The 18,122-nt window shown below is 37.8% G+C and overlaps 1 protein-coding gene across 3 annotated transcripts in view; it reads left to right on the top strand.

The window, feature by feature from the left end:
• CLASP2 (cytoplasmic linker associated protein 2) overlaps window positions 1–18,122 on the top strand; it is a 142,201-nt gene that overhangs the window by 76,784 nt on the left and 47,295 nt on the right. For all 3 annotated transcript variants that reach the window (XM_050708581.1, XM_050708580.1, XM_050708579.1), the window contains exons 13-18: window positions 2,347–2,417; window positions 4,414–4,473; window positions 6,652–6,729; window positions 7,329–7,496; window positions 10,434–10,489; window positions 11,588–11,758. In XM_050708581.1, coding sequence (XP_050564538.1) covers window positions 2,347–2,417; window positions 4,414–4,473; window positions 6,652–6,729; window positions 7,329–7,496; window positions 10,434–10,489; window positions 11,588–11,758 — 604 coding nt within the window. The remainder of the gene's footprint in view (window positions 1–2,346; window positions 2,418–4,413; window positions 4,474–6,651; window positions 6,730–7,328; window positions 7,497–10,433; window positions 10,490–11,587; window positions 11,759–18,122) is intronic.

Here is an 18,122-nt window from a genome sequence, read left to right as displayed (position 1 = left end):
AGAATCTGTGTTTATCGTGAAGTCTAACCGTGCCTCTAAAAATGTGCTCTGAGACTTTCTGCATTACCTCTACATGAGGGCTTGGGCTAAGAAGTGTTGGTATTCTTCCCCCCACCCCTAGCCAGTCTTTTAATGCACTGTGAGATGACTAATGGCACAGAGTTGAGAGAGGAGGAAGGAATACACCCTTACATAGTATGATTAAAGTTGAGAGAATATCGTTTGTAGTCACATTAGACAAACTCAGACATGTAGGAAAATAACCCTGTCTTGTTGCTTACAGGAGCAAAATCAAAGACTAGAAAGCAACATGAAATACAAAAAATCACCAAATTATATTAAATTAGATTTATTTGTTCAGTTGAAGATGAGCGTACACATCAGCTATAGCTGCCCTGATTTTGTTAAAATTTCTGTTATTTTTAGCTGTAATTTAACATAGTAGATAAGAGGCATAGAGTTCATGCAGTGCATTCAAATTCCCAACAAGTAAATGGTATATGCAGTGTATTCTGGCTGTCATACAATTCAGGCTTCAGTGGAAAAAGAAAAATGAATCAGTCTGGCAAAACACAGTCCCACTCTCCATGGATTTCTTTCCTTTGGATTAAATGAGAGTTGTTGAAGGAAAGTGTATGATCAGTTGCATATTTAGATCCCAAGTCATTACAACTTTTGGAGCCTGAGCTGTGCCTAAAAACTCGAACCATAAATGACTTAGAGCCAGTTCCTATCTTGGTGCTTTAATATAGAGTTGCTGTGAGAGCAAGTCCACCATAAAAAGAGGGTGGTTGTATTATATTCAGCATTTTACCAGTTATTTTGAAGAGCTCTGTCTCATCTTTGCCCCTTTATTGGACTTCATGTTTCATCTCCAGATAGTTCTTATGCTGTAGTCTTATTTCTTTTTAGACTTTTTTTTTCAAATTACTGATTTACCTTGTATACATTTAAAAAAAAAAAAAAAAAAGGAAAAAAAAAGTCATGATGAGATTGCATGGTGTTGGAAAATGTTTTCCAGTGGGAGGTGAGATTTAGGTTGGGCAATTGAGCTGCCAGGTGGGTTGGGAGGAAGGATGTATCAGTGCAGCTTCAAAGGGGTATTGTAGGAAATGTGCAGTCTTAAAAACAAGCTTGAGCCTTTGAGTCCTTTGCCAAATATTTTCCAGAAAGTACACTGTTGATATGGATTTGGAACATACAAGTTTCTTCATACATTAAACCATTTTATTGTTTCCCTGCAACATTGCTTATTGTTCCCTGTCTAGCAGTCACATGCCATTTAAATTTGAAGGCTATGCAAAAAAAACAAAAAAACCCAACTGTTTACAAATGTATCAGTAGGAACAAATGCAACTGCTAGGCTTTACTGGGTTTTTGGACTCACTCCCTCCTAATTCTGAAGTTGGCACTACTGGGAGAACTGGTAATTCTGTCTGCTTTCTTGGTTTGTTTGTTTATATCCTGTAACAAGGAGAGAGACTGATATATGCGGTGCATGGAATTGTTCTGAACTATAGTTTTTAAGCATTTTTTACAACTACAATTTCACACTATAATGGAGGCTGTTATACAAGTACCTGATGTATTTAATCAAGGAAAGAATAAAGAAGTTAACAGAAAACGGATTTGTTGAATCATGTTACTCTTACTTGGGTTTAAAAAGGTAATACTTTACATCTAAAATTAGTTAAGATTAGCTGAAGGAAGCCTGCTTTAATTCTGGGTGGAAGTATTGAATTTAATTTAATGTAGTTTATTTTACCCACTTTAAATGTTCAAGGGTTTTCCCATGAGGATGTTAGATGTTTCTGTATGGATTATATATGTAAGTTTGCTTGGATTACATGTCATGTGTTATTTTATTGACATATTTTGCATTAAAAGGAATTCAGTGTTTTTAGCACTAACCATATTGATCCTTAAAAGAATGCCCATAGCTTCAGGTTGATAATTGGCTTTTTGCTCCACAACTTGGATTTTAAGACTGTCTATCATTCGTTTATTTGTTTTTCCTGAGGAAAAGCTAAAATAAGGACAGTTTAGAACTCCTCTGAGGAGATGGTTACATTTGAGCCTTCAGATATGATTTCTGACAGCTAAATATTGCATATTGTGTTGTGGTTATTGATGGTATAGGAAGTGCTTTTTCCTTGATCTTGGGGGGGGGGGGGGGTTGATTCATATAGTAGCACCAGTCTCGTATTTAATAGTGTTCTACATGTAGCTTCAGTATTTTAAAGCGAACAATTGCTATTTTTATTACGTTTCTAATTCTGTTCAATTACTACAACAAAAATTCAGGAATGCTTTTGTCATTAACTGCTTTGTCATGCTTTTTTTCAGCATACCCATGTGCCCCGACTCATACCTTTAATAACAAGCAACTGTACCTCAAAATCAGTTGCAGTTAGAAGGTCAGTATATTACAATATTCTCAAATAGCAAATTATTCAAGCTGTTGCTTTTTAAATAAGATGATTGTATGTTGAAAATAGAAAGCTTTGAAGATTGATCGCCATCAGTTCTGAATACAAAAAACCATTATCTAATAAATGAAAAAAATGAATTTCATCAAAGTTACTCAGGCATCGTTAAGGAATGGTACTTTCTGACATATTCAGGGACATACACTGTATCCTTCTGCAGAATTAATTCTAATTTAAAGTTTTCATAACGCTTGTTGTAAAAAGTACCTACTAATTTAAAACCATAAAGGTGGGAGGGGAAGGGTTGAATCTGTGGTGCTTAGGCTAATAAGAAATCAAAACAGGTTTGAGAGGCATTGTGAGAGCATGAAACAGGTGTGCATGTCCTTGCAAAGAATCAGCCTGAGCCTGTTAACTGCAGTTTGAGGCACTAAGCCTGACAGGCCTACTGTAGACTCACTGCAGCATACTACTGCATGTGGTGTTTGCCAGCATGTTGCTCTCTTGATTCCAGGAGGACCTGATAAATTTTGTGCAATGTGGTGTGAATCCTTGGAGCTAGGCTATGGCTGGCTCATATCGTGCCCAAATTAATAAGTCTGCCATGCTGTGGGGCGAGGTTTGAGACACTGGCTGTTAGGTTAGATAGCACATGATGGATCTATCTGGTAGTATATTTAACTGCTGAGGTGCATCTTTAGGATGTTGTTTTTCCAAGAAAATGGTACTTAAAGATTTTGATTGGCTCTTGAGGAAATTAATTGGATTTTGATAGAGTGTCACTTTCTGCACAGAATCTCACAAAAGCAGTTAATGCTGTTTCTGGACCCACATTAGCCGTGAAAGCTGTGTAGCTGTGTATGTGCCAGAAATTGCCTGAGCGTCTAAACTGTTTACTCTGTGTAAGCTACCTTTGCACATAAAGCAAGTATTGTATCAGCCCAGATTATTGACGTGTTTTAACTTCGGGTTTGACTGCAAAATAATTCCCATTGCTTCCACTTACTGTAGCTTTCTGAGGAGCACTAGGTGGTTTTCGGTCCTGCAGTGCACAATCCGGTGATCATCAATGAAGGGCCAAAATTGCATCATGTACCGACTTCGTTCCTTTATAAAGAAAAACTAAATCAGTTACAGTAATGAGAAGACTTCGTAAGCCTTTCAGGGCTTTTTGCCATGTCTTACAGGTGCCCAAAAGATTTGGACAGAACGAAAATGAAATCTCCTCCTCCAGAACAGGTTAAAGTTGTAACATAACCAGAGAAAATAAGTTCCCAGCAATAGAGTGCACTACCTTTTGGAAGTCGCAGTTAACTGCACCTTCCTAATGTGTGTCAGTTTGATTTATTCACCAGGATGTAGCTTCAAACGTATTTTAAAGTATGCCATTTGCTAATGGATATCTGATAAGTTGTCAAAAATTCTAAATTAATAATAAATGCAGTTACAGAACTTAGTGTGTACAGTGTCAGCAAACATTTAGGAGTGTTTTCTGTATGCATGTCCCTGTGTTAATGGTGTCATGTTTTCCTTCATGCTACACACTCAGTAATGATACGTGAAAGGGTGGGAATGGTGTTTGGGACAGAAGTACAATGCTGTATAAACATTAAGGTATAACTTAATAGCTGAATTCTTAAAGTACTCATTTTTATATTTAGATTTTATATTTTGAACAGTTTTTTAAACTTTATTTGCCTCTTACTTTAGGGCTAATAAAACTAACAGCATATGTGTAATAGCATTACTTGAACAACAGATGGCTAATTGAACCACATGTATTTTTGAAGTTTAGGGTTAGCATGTTTTCTTTGTATACCAATTACTTTAACTTTCCAGTAAGCAGACCAATGTCCCGATGTAACAGATCCACGCATTTTTATGTATTTGTTTCCCTCGGGGGAAAGAATAAAGCTACTGGTTATTCTACAAGCACATTGGAGGAAAGGAGTATTAATTACAACTTCTTATTCTGTCTTATTAGGCGTTCCTTTGAATTCTTAGACCTGTTGTTACAAGAGTGGCAAACACATTCATTGGAAAGGTATGGGCTAATATCCTTTTTTCCCCAATAGTAAACTGCTAACAAATTTTAAAACAGGGGGTCTTTTAATGGAATCCTTGAATTGGATTATGTTGTTTAATGTTGGCCAGCTTTTGTAGCCTATACAACCTTTCTAGGACAGTTGGTTACATGGCTTATTCAGGTGTCAGGGACGAAAGCTCTGTGCTCCAACTTGTCTTCCTGCTGCCTTCTCTCCTTATCCTCCTTATTTCCCCTTTCCTCCTATACCCCGTGAGTAATGCATACGATGCTTTTCTAAGAGTTTCACTTCTGTGATATATCCTAGGCAGTGAAGTTGCTTGGGTAAGCATCTCTTTTCTCCTGGAAGGAGGGAATTTGTTTGTCTGCCATAAAAAGGGCAAGTGGGATTAGTCTGCAGGACTTTTTCTGGTAACAATGATTAAGAGCATATTGTAGCTCCTCCAAATAGATACGAGCATGCATCAGCAGTGCAGTGTGTGTACTGTAAACATGGAGTAAGAACCAGAGGAGGCTCTGAAGAGCTCATCCAGTTCCAGGGTTACCTTTTGTTCTGGTGAGGTCACTTGATTTATTTCAGTGTGTGTCTGTATACAGATTTAAAAAAAAAAAAAAGTTTTTAGTTAAAATCTGTTCATCACTACAATTTTTGTGTGCTTTGACTGGGGTGTTTTGGTGTTCTTAGAGCATGTGCTGATGTTGGAAGTCCTATGCAAAAAGCTTTCAGAGATGGATTTCCAAGAAAGCAAACTTAGTAATCTTTTTTCCCCCCCTTTCTCTTGCTATTGATGTATTAGGGGAAATATTTTTTCCATTTAAGTAAAGCTGCTGTCTTTTAAAAGGATATTTTTTTGAGAATTTTGAAATGCTATAGGTGCATATGTGTCTGAAAAACAGATTATAATCCTTTTCAGTGGAAGGTGGAAGCGATTCGTCTTAGTGTTTCCTCTTTTTCCTGTTCCCATTGATTATTGTGGGTATCACCATCATTTTAATAAGGGTTTTGATGAAAAACTTGATGGTTGTCATACTGATTTTTTTTTTCCTTTTTCTTGATGACCAAAAAGTATTTAGATTCTTTACAACACCTGCAGCATAGTGTAGCAGTTTAACACCTTTAATTAAATGTTTAAAGAAAAAAAAAGTGGTACCTTGACATTACTGGTACTGCTTTAACAAGGTGATACTGTGATGGCTTAAAAGAATTTAAAGGAAATAGGGGAACTATTGTCTAACTAAAAAAATAATTGGGACTTTGTCCAAATGAGTCATTCAGCTTTGAGACTTTATGACCATATCTTCATTTCTGTAAATGTATGTGTAAGATAACTGAGTGGCTTAAATTGATTTGCCACAAAGTCAAGTTCATGTTTCATATTGATGCATGATTTCCAGTTAAACTCTGTGGTGTCTAACCATGCAACCTTGTGCAAGTTCTTGTTTTTTTTTTTTCCCCCTTTCCTGGGATACTTGTAATGTCTTATAAAGAGAAGTGTATTATCACTAATTCACACGTGAAGACATGAAGTAATTTGAAGCCATCACAGTCTGTGGCAGAGCTGGGAATTGAACTGAGTTATCTTATAACTGTATGGTACTGTATGGATCCTAGATTGTTCTTACCTAATGTTGCAATTATACTCTATAAGCAGTATACAGACTTTTTTTTTTTAATTTATCACTACTAGGACCATGTTTTGAGTAAACAGTCATTCTGGAAGCATTGTTACATTTTATATTGTATTGTTGCATTGCTTCTTTTAGTGCCTGGTGATCCAAATAAATGCACTATTAAAATGTGTGTTTACATGTATTCAGAATTTCAAAGAACAAGCTTAAGAGGCATTTTAACTTTTTATTTGTTGAAGAAAATGAAAAGTATGCCTTGGTCTGTTTTGTTAAAAATTATTTTAATTTTTTATTTTAAAATTATTTTTTAACTTCTGCCTGCCATGATCATAGGTTTTTACTTTTTCAGAAGACATAGATTCTACCTTCAGATGAGGAAATAGCTAGAAGCTTACTTAAGCCTCTATAGAAGGTGCATGTCATTGGTGTACTTCATACCTTAGAACTACTCTCTCAGCTATTATTTACTTAAAGAAATACTAAATAAACTCTTCTATTTCGAATTGAATTTGTAGAAGCAAAATAGTACAAAGAATGTCTGTCTTCTAGGCATGCTGCAGTCTTAGTTGAAACGATCAAGAAGGGCATTCACGATGCTGATGCAGAAGCAAGAGTGGAGGCAAGAAAGTAAGTTTCGACTACTTTTTGTTCTGAAAATTTGGCAGTTTTAGATGACGGATAGAAGAGTCTAAATAATACAGTATGTATCAGCCATAGTTGGCTGATCACCTCTGAAGAAGAGGGCACAAGTTAGGTTGAAGAATGACATTTCTGTTCTTGGGGTCTTGAATTAATACCCATTCTCTGTCACAAAAAAAAATGTTCTAAAAGTTGAGGAAATTACTACCCTCTTAGAGCATTTGAGGATTCTCCTGAAACAGGAGTGATAAAAGTTGATATTGCTGTATAATCATTCATTTTTTCTGTGAATGAACTCATCAGAAAACTGCAGTGCTTTGACTAGTGAGTGGACTAGAGAATAATTTCTCTTGCTTACCATTGAAATCAGTAAGTGAACCTGAGAGTTTCAGAGGATAGAGAGCGTTAGTTTGAAAAGATTAATTCAGTCAATTTTTCATGCTTTTTTATGATTTGGTGAGCAAAGTTGTATGTATTACATAATTCCGATCTGAGTTCCTTTCCCAAAAGACTTGTCATCTTTTACTTTCTGACTATATTTTGAAGAAAATAGAGCAATTATATTTGTTTATTCTCTTATTTTGCAGGGCTTACCTGGGTCTTAGAAATCACTTTCCTAGTGAAGCCGAGACTCTATACAACTCTCTTGAACCACCTTATCAAAGAAGCCTCCAGACCTACTTGAAGAATTCTGGCAGTATAGCATCTCTCCCTCAGTCAGACAGGTCATCCTCCAGCTCACAGGAGAGCCTCAAGTAAGAGTCACATAACTTTTTCTGAATCTAAACAAATAAAAACTTTCTCAAAGGAAGAAAAAAGTTTATTCAAAAACCAATTGCTCTTATTTAAATTAATCTATATATCCTATCTGAAAATCAGAGTATTGTTAATTTACTAATAATGAAACATTAAAAACTAAGTTACAGAGAAATTGGAATCTTAATACTCTTAAATTCTCAGGTAAGTGTTACTTCCTGTATTGCAGGATATACAAGTTGCCAATTGTTTGAACATAAACAATACATAAAGGAAGGGGTAAAATGAGAACTAATAGAAAATAAGATATTGGAAATACATTTTAATTAAGTTTTCAGTAATTTTGCATTAAGATGCATGTTATTTTCCCCATTTAACACAGTTAAATTTCTAGCTTCTAATATAGTTACTGAGTTCTCCCCCCATTTGCTAACTTATGGGTGTGGTTTTGCTAAAAGTCTGATCCTTCATGATTTTTGAACCCCTGTACTTAGAAATTCTCTTGATCATGGATTGACAATAATTTTAAATTGAATTATGGGATGAGGAAATTTGGTGGCTTCTTACAAAACCAGCTCTACGTATATGAAACTGATTTAATGAAATGTCAGTCACAGTAGATTGTGTAAGTGCTGAAATTGTAACGATTGTCTGTGTCTTCTATTTGGAGCTCCTTGTACGGATGTATGCAGGATTTACTTGCAGCGAAGTATCTCCAAAACAGCAGTTATTAATGTCAGGAAAGCACTGGATTGGATTGTTTATAGTAAGCCGCAAAAACTTGATATTCCATGAAGAGTTACCAAACAATTCTGACATCCATATTACCTTTGAGCACCTGAGCTAGTAACTCAGGTAAATATACAGTATTATGCAACACCCAACACCACCCCTAATATTAAATTTAGGAAGACTTTTTTTTTCCCACTTTTTTTCTCTCCTGACTTAAAACTGAGACTCTGGACTGCATGGCTGTAGTTTGACTATTGATGAAATGACTACAGACCTTCCCAGGGAGATATTTAGATAGCTATAGATGAATCAACAAATAAAGTATCATGCCACTCACTGTTTTGCTCATCTACCTGCTACGTTGTTCTATTAGACTTCTCCTTTTCTCTGTTCCTGCTGGCTGCATTTCAGCATTTTGAACCAGGCAACTGGAAGGGCTCACAGTTGTGATGGTTTTACTTGGGTGGACGGCTGAGCTCCACCACAACCGCTCTCTCACTCCCCCTCCTCAAAGAGGAACGGGGAGAAAATACGATGAAAAGGGCTCAAGGGTTGAGATAAGGATGAGGAGATCGCATAGTAATTATCATGATGGGCAAAACAGACTCAGTATAGGGAGATAGTAAGATTTATTGCTTATTACTAACAAGCTAGAGAAGCGAGAAACTAAGGAAAGAAACCAAAAGCACCTTCCCCCCCATCCACCCTCTTCCACCTCCTCCCCCTGAGTGGCGCGGGGGAATGGGAGTTATGGTCAGTCTATAGCGCTTCTTCTCCGCCGCTCCTTCTCGGTCAGTCTTGTCCGCTGTGCTGTGGGGTCCCTCCCACGGGATGCAGTCCTTGCTGAACTGATCCTGTGTGGGCTGCCCACAGGCAGCAGCTCTTCAAGAACTGCTCCAGATACAGGTCCGTACCACGGGGTCCATCCCTCAGGAGCAAACTGCTCCAACCTGGATCCCCCACGGGCAGCAGCTCCTGCCAGGTCACCAACTCCTGCGTGGTCTCCTCTCCACGGGCTACAGGTCTGGTCCAGAATCTGCTCTGGCAGGGGTCTTCAACAGGCTGCAGTCTCCATCGGTGCAGGTCCACCTGCTCCACGGTGGTCTCCTCCACGGGCTGCAGCATGGAACCCTGCTCCACCATGAGCTGCAGGGGGACATCCTGCTTCACCATGGTCCTCACCAGAGGCTGCAGGGGACTTCTGCTCCGGCGCCTGGAGCACCTCTCCCTCTCCTTCTACACTGACCTTGGCGCCTGCAAGGCTGTTCCTCACTCCTCTCACTCTCCCAGCTGCTGTGTGGTGCAGCGGTTTTTTTTCCCTGTCTTAAATATGCTCTCAGAGAGGCGCAAAACAACATCACTTATTGGCTCGGCTCTGGTCAGCAGTGGGTCCCTTACCAAACATGGGGCAGCTTCTAGATCCTTCTCACAAAAGCCACCCCTATGGCCCCCTGCTACCAAAACCTTGCCACGTAAACCCACTACGACAGTTTAACTTAAGTAGACTGAACAATTATGCTTTGCCAACTACCTGCTTTTGCAGTAAAAGTTAAAGGGAAAATGGAGAGAAAACATAGAGGAAGAGACATGCTTTTTTTTTTTTTTTTTTCCTTTTACGAACCGTGGGAACCTCTAGCAGTCAAACAAGGAGAATTCAATCTAGCTGCTTTGTGGTTCCAGCATATTTCTTCTTAATTTGTAACTGAATTCTCAGTTATGGGACTGGAGAAGGCTTACAAATGATTCACCTCTTTCCGCTGTTACTGCAGACACAACATAATTTCTTTCGTAAATCAATCTTTCTGTTTATCTCCCAATATTTTTGTATGACGGATGATTTAGAAGATCAAGCCTGCGGTTAAAACGATGTAGTGGTTACCTTAAATGTTTCTGTGACTGGAACTTTGTATTAGCAAAGTGTGCTTATTATTTATCAAAGGATGAATGTTTTATGATGAAGATGTAAGTCTATAAAATGTAGAAGATGATCTAATAAGTTGATTGTGTTTTCCTTAGCAGTCTGTATGTAATGTTTCTCCAAACTATTCAGAAAAAGTAGAAGATGAGGAAAAAAAAAAAACCAACAGAACACATTGTGTTTTCCCTCTCAGTTCACTGTGTTTTGTTGCTTTTTGGATCTGATACACCAGACACATTTTTAAAAGCCCTTACTAACCAGGTTTATTGAATTTTTTTTCTTCCAGTCGTCCTCTATCTTCTAAATGGTCTGCAGCCAGCCCAGCAAGCCTTGCAGGCAGAGGTAAACCTATGCTATATAAGCATGCAACACTTGTTCTTTAAAATTCTTTGAATTAAAAGTTTAAAATGCAACTTAATTTTTTTAAAATGTATTTTATGGTTTTTATGCTCAGATTTTATGTATTTTTCAGTTGTTGAAAGCAAGAAACATAATTTGCTATGTATTGGAACCATTCATCAATAATCTTTTAGAGTTTTGTCATGGAGCAGCCATTCTCAAAGAAACAAAGCATTATTCTATTGTCCATTTGTTATAATTAGGCTTATCACAATTGGAATTGAAGGACTCCTTATATCTTCATTTATTCCCAAGTAGCTGCTGCTCTTTATGGAGAAGGGATTTAAAAAATAAATAAAAATAAAAACCACCAAATAAAAAACATAGATTGAAAGAGTTCAATTTTTGTCTTGAGTTTTCAGAGTCGAATCTTTGTTCTGTTTTTACAGGATGTCTTTGTAATTCTAGCCAAAGAGGTTATAGAACTCATTTTTACAAGTGGCCAGTAATTGAGAGTGCTTGTTTTCTGGGTACTGAAACAGTTATGGGGGGGAAACCAATGAAAGTTAACTTAAGTGAATAGTTAACATCTGACACACAACAGGAAGTGAATAAAAAACATTTTACAAAAGATGAAGCCCAAAGTAACTCATAGTATTCCTTCAGCTTGCACAAGGCTTTACCTTAGCTGAAGTGTGGAAATGTTATCTTCTCTCAGTATCGCAAAGGATGCTGTGAATTTTGTTACATTTGTGAAGCATTTAGTAATGTAATAAACCCCAGAAATGTCCATTATTACCTAATTTGTATTGGGGGGGAGCACACAGTGTGAAAAGGTAATACTTTGTCCTTAAGATTATTAATATTGTAAAATGAATTGTTCTTTAACTGCACTTCATGGCCAAAATTCTAGTTTTTTGCTACCTTTTGGCCACATTTTTTTGCCTAATGTCTTTTTAATCCTGTGTTTATATTGACTTGACTTACATTATATGACATTGTTTTCTGTACTTTCTGCAGGTATGCTGTGGCAATAGAAAACATTAACCTTGCAAATAAAATTCATTCAGTTTCTTACCAGCTAATTTGCTTGTTTGTTAGTTTCAGGCAGCAGCAAGAGTGTTCCAAGCCCAGGAACCCTGCAGAGGTCTCGCAGTGACATTGACGTTAATGCTGCCGCAGGTGCAAAGGCTCGCCATGCTGCTGGACAGACAGCTGGAGCTGGGCGCTTGTCAGCAGCTGGTCTACCTCCAGGATCTTACGCTTCACTAGGTGAGGGAAACATCTTTACTATACTGTGAAATGTTTTTTGAGGCTTTACATCAAGAAGCTATGGGAAGACACAGCTTCTTTTGAAAAACTGTCACTGTTATTTTTGTTGGAATGTTGCAAAAGATGATGTCTTCTCATGTAAGTTGCTGATTTTGCTGGATGTTTTATTTTTCTTGTGCTGGAAGAATGCTGATGTAAAGCGTATATTCATACTATGATCTTTAAATGTGTTAATCTGGAATTATATTAAGTATTGGAAGGAGTGGTAGCTTCAATTAACAGCAGGTGGTGATCATGGCTCTTTTTGCTTCCAGAAGTAATCAGGAAGTCGGCGTCAGAACTCTCAACTTCCTGTTTTTTCTCAACTCTTTAGCATTGTTGTAAAATAGTCAGCTAATGAGACATCTTTGTGTTAAGTAGTGGCTGCTTCGTGTAATACGGAAGTGGTTTTGCACAACAGCATATAATGCTGATTTCAGAGGAATCTTCTGAAGCATGTTCATGAAACAGCATGCAAGTTTTTGTCTAGGTGATAATCTTCATTGATAGGAATGCTTGCTGTTAGAAAGTTCTAAAGATTACAAACTAGTGGGAAAACACTTCTGGTAGTGGTGGTTTTCAGATACTAGAACTTCCAAGTTTTAATTAAATCAGCCTGTGGGGAGAATAAAGGAACATGAGGCATGTCACAGAGAGGGTAGTTGGGCGCTGGAACAGGCTCCCCAGGGATGTGGTCACAGCAGCGAGCATGCCAGGGTTCAAGAAGCGTTTGGACAGTGCCCTCAGACATAGGGTTTGATTTGTGGGTGGTCCTGTGTGGAGCCAGGAGTTAGACTCACAAGGATTACTGAGTCCCTTCCAACTCAGGAGATTCTGTTATTCTATGTTTCTTTTTTGTTTGTTTGTTTGTTTTAGGCTATCCATAGTATAGGGGAGAAGTTCCGTGTTTAAAAAACAAACAAACAAACAAAAAAAAAAACCCCAACTGGCTAGTTTTTCTTTTCAACTTGTATACCTGCTAGATTGTCAAGGGTGCAAGTTCTAATAGCTGTATTGCCAAACATGAGCACAGGAGAGGCAGAGTTGTTTATATATATTATAAACACACTATATATATAAAAACTTCTTGAATTTAACCTTTTCAAATTTTTTTACCTCTACTTTTCAATTGATGTTGTGTTTTGGGAGAGGATAGTATACACTTAAGCTATGTTTTTCATTTCAGTTGTGTTCTTTAATTATAATTTTAGTTAAAAACTATTTTAAATGAGTTGATTGTTTTGTCGTCAATTCCTACTTGAAGTGGTCTAAACATCACTGATTTTAGGACCAAGTTTGAGTATTGGCAGTGCTGCTGAACAGGAATACTCTCCTTGAAACAGGCCTTTAACATACGATTGTGGGCTCCCTCTAGTGCCCACAGTGTGATTCAGAACCTGCTGGGAAGAAGGTGGACATCGAAGTTAGGCTGCTCAGGTTGCTTGGTGGAGGAGATAGGCTTGTTGTTGTTATCACTTGAGGGAATTCTCAGTTCCTCCTGTTATAAATGGCTGAGTCTCAAATAGGATTGCAATCAAAGATTACAATTTATTAAACGAAGAGGCAAGCAAACAGCGCTGGATGCGCCGGGAGTCTCTGCTCCACCAAGACGGACACCTGTTACGTAAGGTGGCTGGTTTTTATGCTCCTAGGCTAATACATATTCATTACTACTTCTAGAAGAGGCACGGTTATTATAATTGGTTCCCGGAGTCCGAAACCCTCCCAGGGGCGCCTGCGTATCAGTCTCTGGTGGTCTGTCGGGGGTCGCTCGGGCTGAAGTCCCGCAGTCTTCCTCCCAGGCTTTGTCCTTCAGTCGTCCTTCAGCTCCCCCTTCCTCCTTATTTAGTAGCCTCTGGGCTGGATGTCAGAGACTGGTGCCACATCCTGTGCAACAGTCAGCAGTTTTCTCTAAAAACCCCTTTATTCTCTTTTCACCTAGACCTGGGTCTCAATGTTAACCCTTCAAATCCCTTAAGGACACGAATTGCTGGACCATTCCTTACAATCCCTCATCTTCTTTTTAATATCATCAATTCGTGTCGCTTCTTCAACCTTTGCTAGTAACAATTGGATTTCATCAGTCAGTTCTCGGGGGGTCCATTTCTTAAGCATCATTATTGACATATCACCTTTTTTCTCTATCGAAGTCATCACAAATTGGGTACTATTTATTATTCGCTGTATCAACAACGTAAAGCAAGGTATCATACAAGTTATAAACAATAATGTCATTACACCACATAAAAATAAAAATAGCATCCTTTTAACCCATGGTCCACCAGGCAACCATGAAAACAAATCCCAATCCATACCCTTCCAAGTTTGTACTGGGACGTGGGCTAGCTTCCTAATTTCCTTTGTTATCTGTTTAACCACTTTTCCATTATCATCAATCTATAAACAACAATTAGAATTGTTCAATTTTCCACACACTCCCCCTTCTTCTGCTAGTAAATAGTCTAAGACCATTCTATGTTGAAAGATAGCATTCCTCATCTGAGTGGATTGATCAGCCAAAATATCCAAGGCCGTCGCTGTTTGATTGGTTACAATTTCGAGGATAGCTTGCAACCTAATTATTCGGTTCAAATTATAAATAGGTTCTCGGGCTCCTGATACCAACTCATTCGGGTTCCAGGTAGCTGGCCCATAATGCTGTATGATTCTTTCAGGAGGCCATTCATCCTTTCCCCATTTTTGAGCGCTACCCCCAGCTAAGGAAGCATCAATAGATCGTTTCATTCTGTTCAGGTTATCATATAATCTTATTCCTAAATGATTTCCTTGTGTTTGTGACAATAAAAAGAACAAGGGTCTTATGTACCCCACATAGCATATTCCCAACCAGTTTCCGGGTAGCCTTTTGTAAGCATGTTTGCCACACACCCAATAATGTCCCTTTAGGGCCCACGTCCCATTTGGAAAAGGACCATCCCATCCCTCTTTACCTTTTGGGGCGTGATAATACAGAGTGTCCTTGTTACCAAGTGGTCCTGTTACAATGTCTGCCCCGTTTGTACTCGTACATGCGCACTTCCAAGCTCCCACATTGGGTTTCCACTTACAGTTACAATTCAGTTCTCTTTGGCGGCCTGTCATTATAAGCTGACCAGAAATGTTTAAAGAACACCCGCATCCAATTCTCATCCTGCCATCTCCAGCAATAGACCCGCACCACATGCTGTTCCTTAGTGGTGTTATCACGCTGACAGCTCAAGATTTGACCATCGAATTGTCCCCCCGCTTGTGCTCTTGCCACCACATCCAGATCCAAAAAATGCCCTATATGAGCACTTCAGCCAAGTCCCATTTCTCAGCTGGACATGTGTGGCGTTTCATTTCCCACTACGTGCTGTACAGTTTACAGGGCTACGTCCAGGATCGGTACAATCATATCTGGGAGACAGAGTAAAAAGAGGAAAAAGCAAATGCTTTTTCCTACCGCCACCATTCCTGTTCTGTTCAAGCAGTATATACCCCGAGCTGATGAGTGCAATTGCCATGGGCCTCCTTCCTCTTTCCAAAATTGTGTCCCATTATGAACTTCGCTGAAATTACTGACCCACCACTTGGGTTCGACCGGGCCTGCTACCCAGGGCCAACTTTCAGTTCCCCCCCGGTCCTTTAGTCGGAATTTTTTTGTTGTTGTTGTTCGTTTTTTTCATAGTGTCTTAAGCAATGTGTGATTTATGCCAAGAATTTTAGAAGCAGGGGTTGAGAAAAACACAGAGGTTTTCAGGGAAGTAAACAGTGGTGGTGTTATACAGGGAAATAATAGAGAGAAAGAAATAGCATATTCTTGTTGTGGTTTGTAGATGGGGAGTGGTGAATACATGGGCAATAAGTCAAAATCAGCTTTTTCTTGACAGATTTGAATAGCTGGAAAGTTTTGTCTTTCTGGCAGATGTAGTCAGAAAAGATGTAGAAAAGAATACAGTGTTGAATTGAAATGATAACATAATGTGATACTAGCAATAGACAGTAGAAAAGTTAAATCCTATTATGGATGGTATAAGGGTAGTAATAGTGAAGGTGACAAAGGTTTATTTACAACCATGCAAAAGGAGTACTTTTCAGTTTCATCCTGACTCGTTCTCACGCTTATTTAAAGAGAAACATCTACCTTTTGATTAAACTACTGAAAAATGTAGAGCCTCAGATGACAAGTTCATAAGCATAATAATTTGTAATTGTCTCCACTTATTCTTTCCCACTTTATTATTAATAGAATAATTCTTATTTGTATCTATATGTTCTTGCAGTTTTTATTTTGTTGTTGTTGTTTAAGACTTGTTCTAGAAGCAGGAGGACATTCTCTACTTTAGTTATTCTGAATGTTAAGGATAGCAAAGCTAGTCAATTATTAATGTCCTTTTTGAGGAGACTTGAGCTGTAATTATGTGTCTCACACTAAATATTTTAATTCTGATTTATGCTGTCAGAATATGCACTGCCTTCCCACTGAACTGGTAAATCTTTAATGCTTTAAACCAGAGTGGAACTTTCTCCCATTTTGCCTTTGTCTTTATTGTGATGTTTATTGCCCTTCTGTCCCTTACCCAGTGATGGGACTTCATGTTAAGTACCAAGTTTTGTAGAAAATCGAAATATTGTAGTTCAGTAATGGCATAAATGTATAGTGATGTTTCAGTAGCTGTTGAACACCAAGCAAGAAACAGTTGATTAATATCTTAATATAAGGGCTTGCTCAAATCTGGGTAATACAGAGAAGATGCAGTATCCCTTGCAGGGTACTTGTACCCCATTCCATAATACCTTGGGATGAGGGAAACCAATTTTACTTAAGTTACCTTATACAAAACCAGTTTTACTTAAGTTAGCATATACATGCACAAATCAGATAGACATGTCTGCTGATTTAATATTAATGTATTTTCCTTAATTAATGTTTTATGACTCTGCTGTGAACACCTTTATTCTAACACACTTAAGTTTTCCATGTTTCTTTGCCTACTTTTTCAACAAAGAGGATACTTCTGACAAGATGGATGGTAAGAAATTGTTTAGTCTGCCTTCTAATTCTATCAATTATTTTAAAGTGTCTTTTATGTGAAATATTTGATGTTTACTGCATGTCTGTTGATTAACAAATTCTGTGGTATTTCATTAACACCTATGCAATCTTTGTCTTAATATGTGCGTTGTATATATGTATTTGTCGTTTTGAATGATTGATCTGTATCAGCAACAGAAGCTTTATCAGAAATTGGATATTACTCCCATTTAAAAAAAAATAAAAGCTCTGTTAATTACAGAGCAATTCTGTAATGAATAAATGCCTTAACTAGCTCTAGTTTCATCATGTTCTTCCATAGTTTCACCTTTAAAGTCATGTTTTTGACTTTTTGGCAGAACAGCAATGGGAAAGCAGAAGAGGCAGATAATTATGTGTTTTTAAAATAAAAGTAAAATCTTACTTTTAAAAATACTCCATCAGAATCTGTTTTAACCACATAATTTTAAGTGCCTGTAAGTCATATAATCCAATGTAATTCTATTCAGTAATAGTTTATTAAGAGGAACTACCTGTTTAGATTGTTTACCAAGTATTCCAGCTAAACTTGAGTGCTGACTTTCTTAAAACTCATGGAGGGAGTTGGCATATGTTTTTATCCTAATTGCACAGCAACAGTGAATCAGGTTTCTCATAGTGCTCATTATACTATTTCAGGTGTGTGCAAGTATTACTTCCCATATAATGAAGTGACAGCGAGTCCCAGCTTGATGCTTGATAATTCTGGTTGTAATTTATTGCTGGGGAACACTTCACAAGTCAACTATGTTTGCTACTTAATTCATAATTCTTGGCACATGTATTTTAACAATATATGCTTTGAAGAACGAGCAATTCACTGGAAGCAAGGCAGGTATTGTTTTCCTTTTCTTAGATTACTGAGTCGCCTGAGGAAATGATTATACAAACTATGCATAGAAATGAAAACAATAGGAAGGTAGACCTCTAAAAACCCTGAATCCCAAGCGATATGAAAGTGCCGATCTTCAGTTTCAAGACATACATTGGGAAAGAATTTTAGCCATTTTGGAGTATTGCAAATGGCAAGCGTATTTTAATAAGATATGATTTTTCTCATGCAGTGTCGTAGTGTCTTTCTCACTTACTTCCATATCAGATTTCCTTGTGTTGCATCAGATCTAGGCTGTCTGTGCCAAATGTTTATTTGCTTTTATTAGTTTTTGCACATTTTCACCAGGAGTAAAATTTCTGAAGGACACCTGTATAGGCTTTTTCTTTTATTGAGAATAGTAATCACACCTAGTGGAAGGTGTCCTGCACAGCTGT

This window comes from Cygnus atratus, chromosome 2 (assembly GCF_013377495.2).
Source record: "Cygnus atratus isolate AKBS03 ecotype Queensland, Australia chromosome 2, CAtr_DNAZoo_HiC_assembly, whole genome shotgun sequence".
Lineage (NCBI taxonomy): Eukaryota > Metazoa > Chordata > Aves > Anseriformes > Anatidae > Cygnus > Cygnus atratus.
Note: the sequence above shows the minus strand (reverse complement) of the source record. Positions and strands in the feature narration are given on the sequence as shown.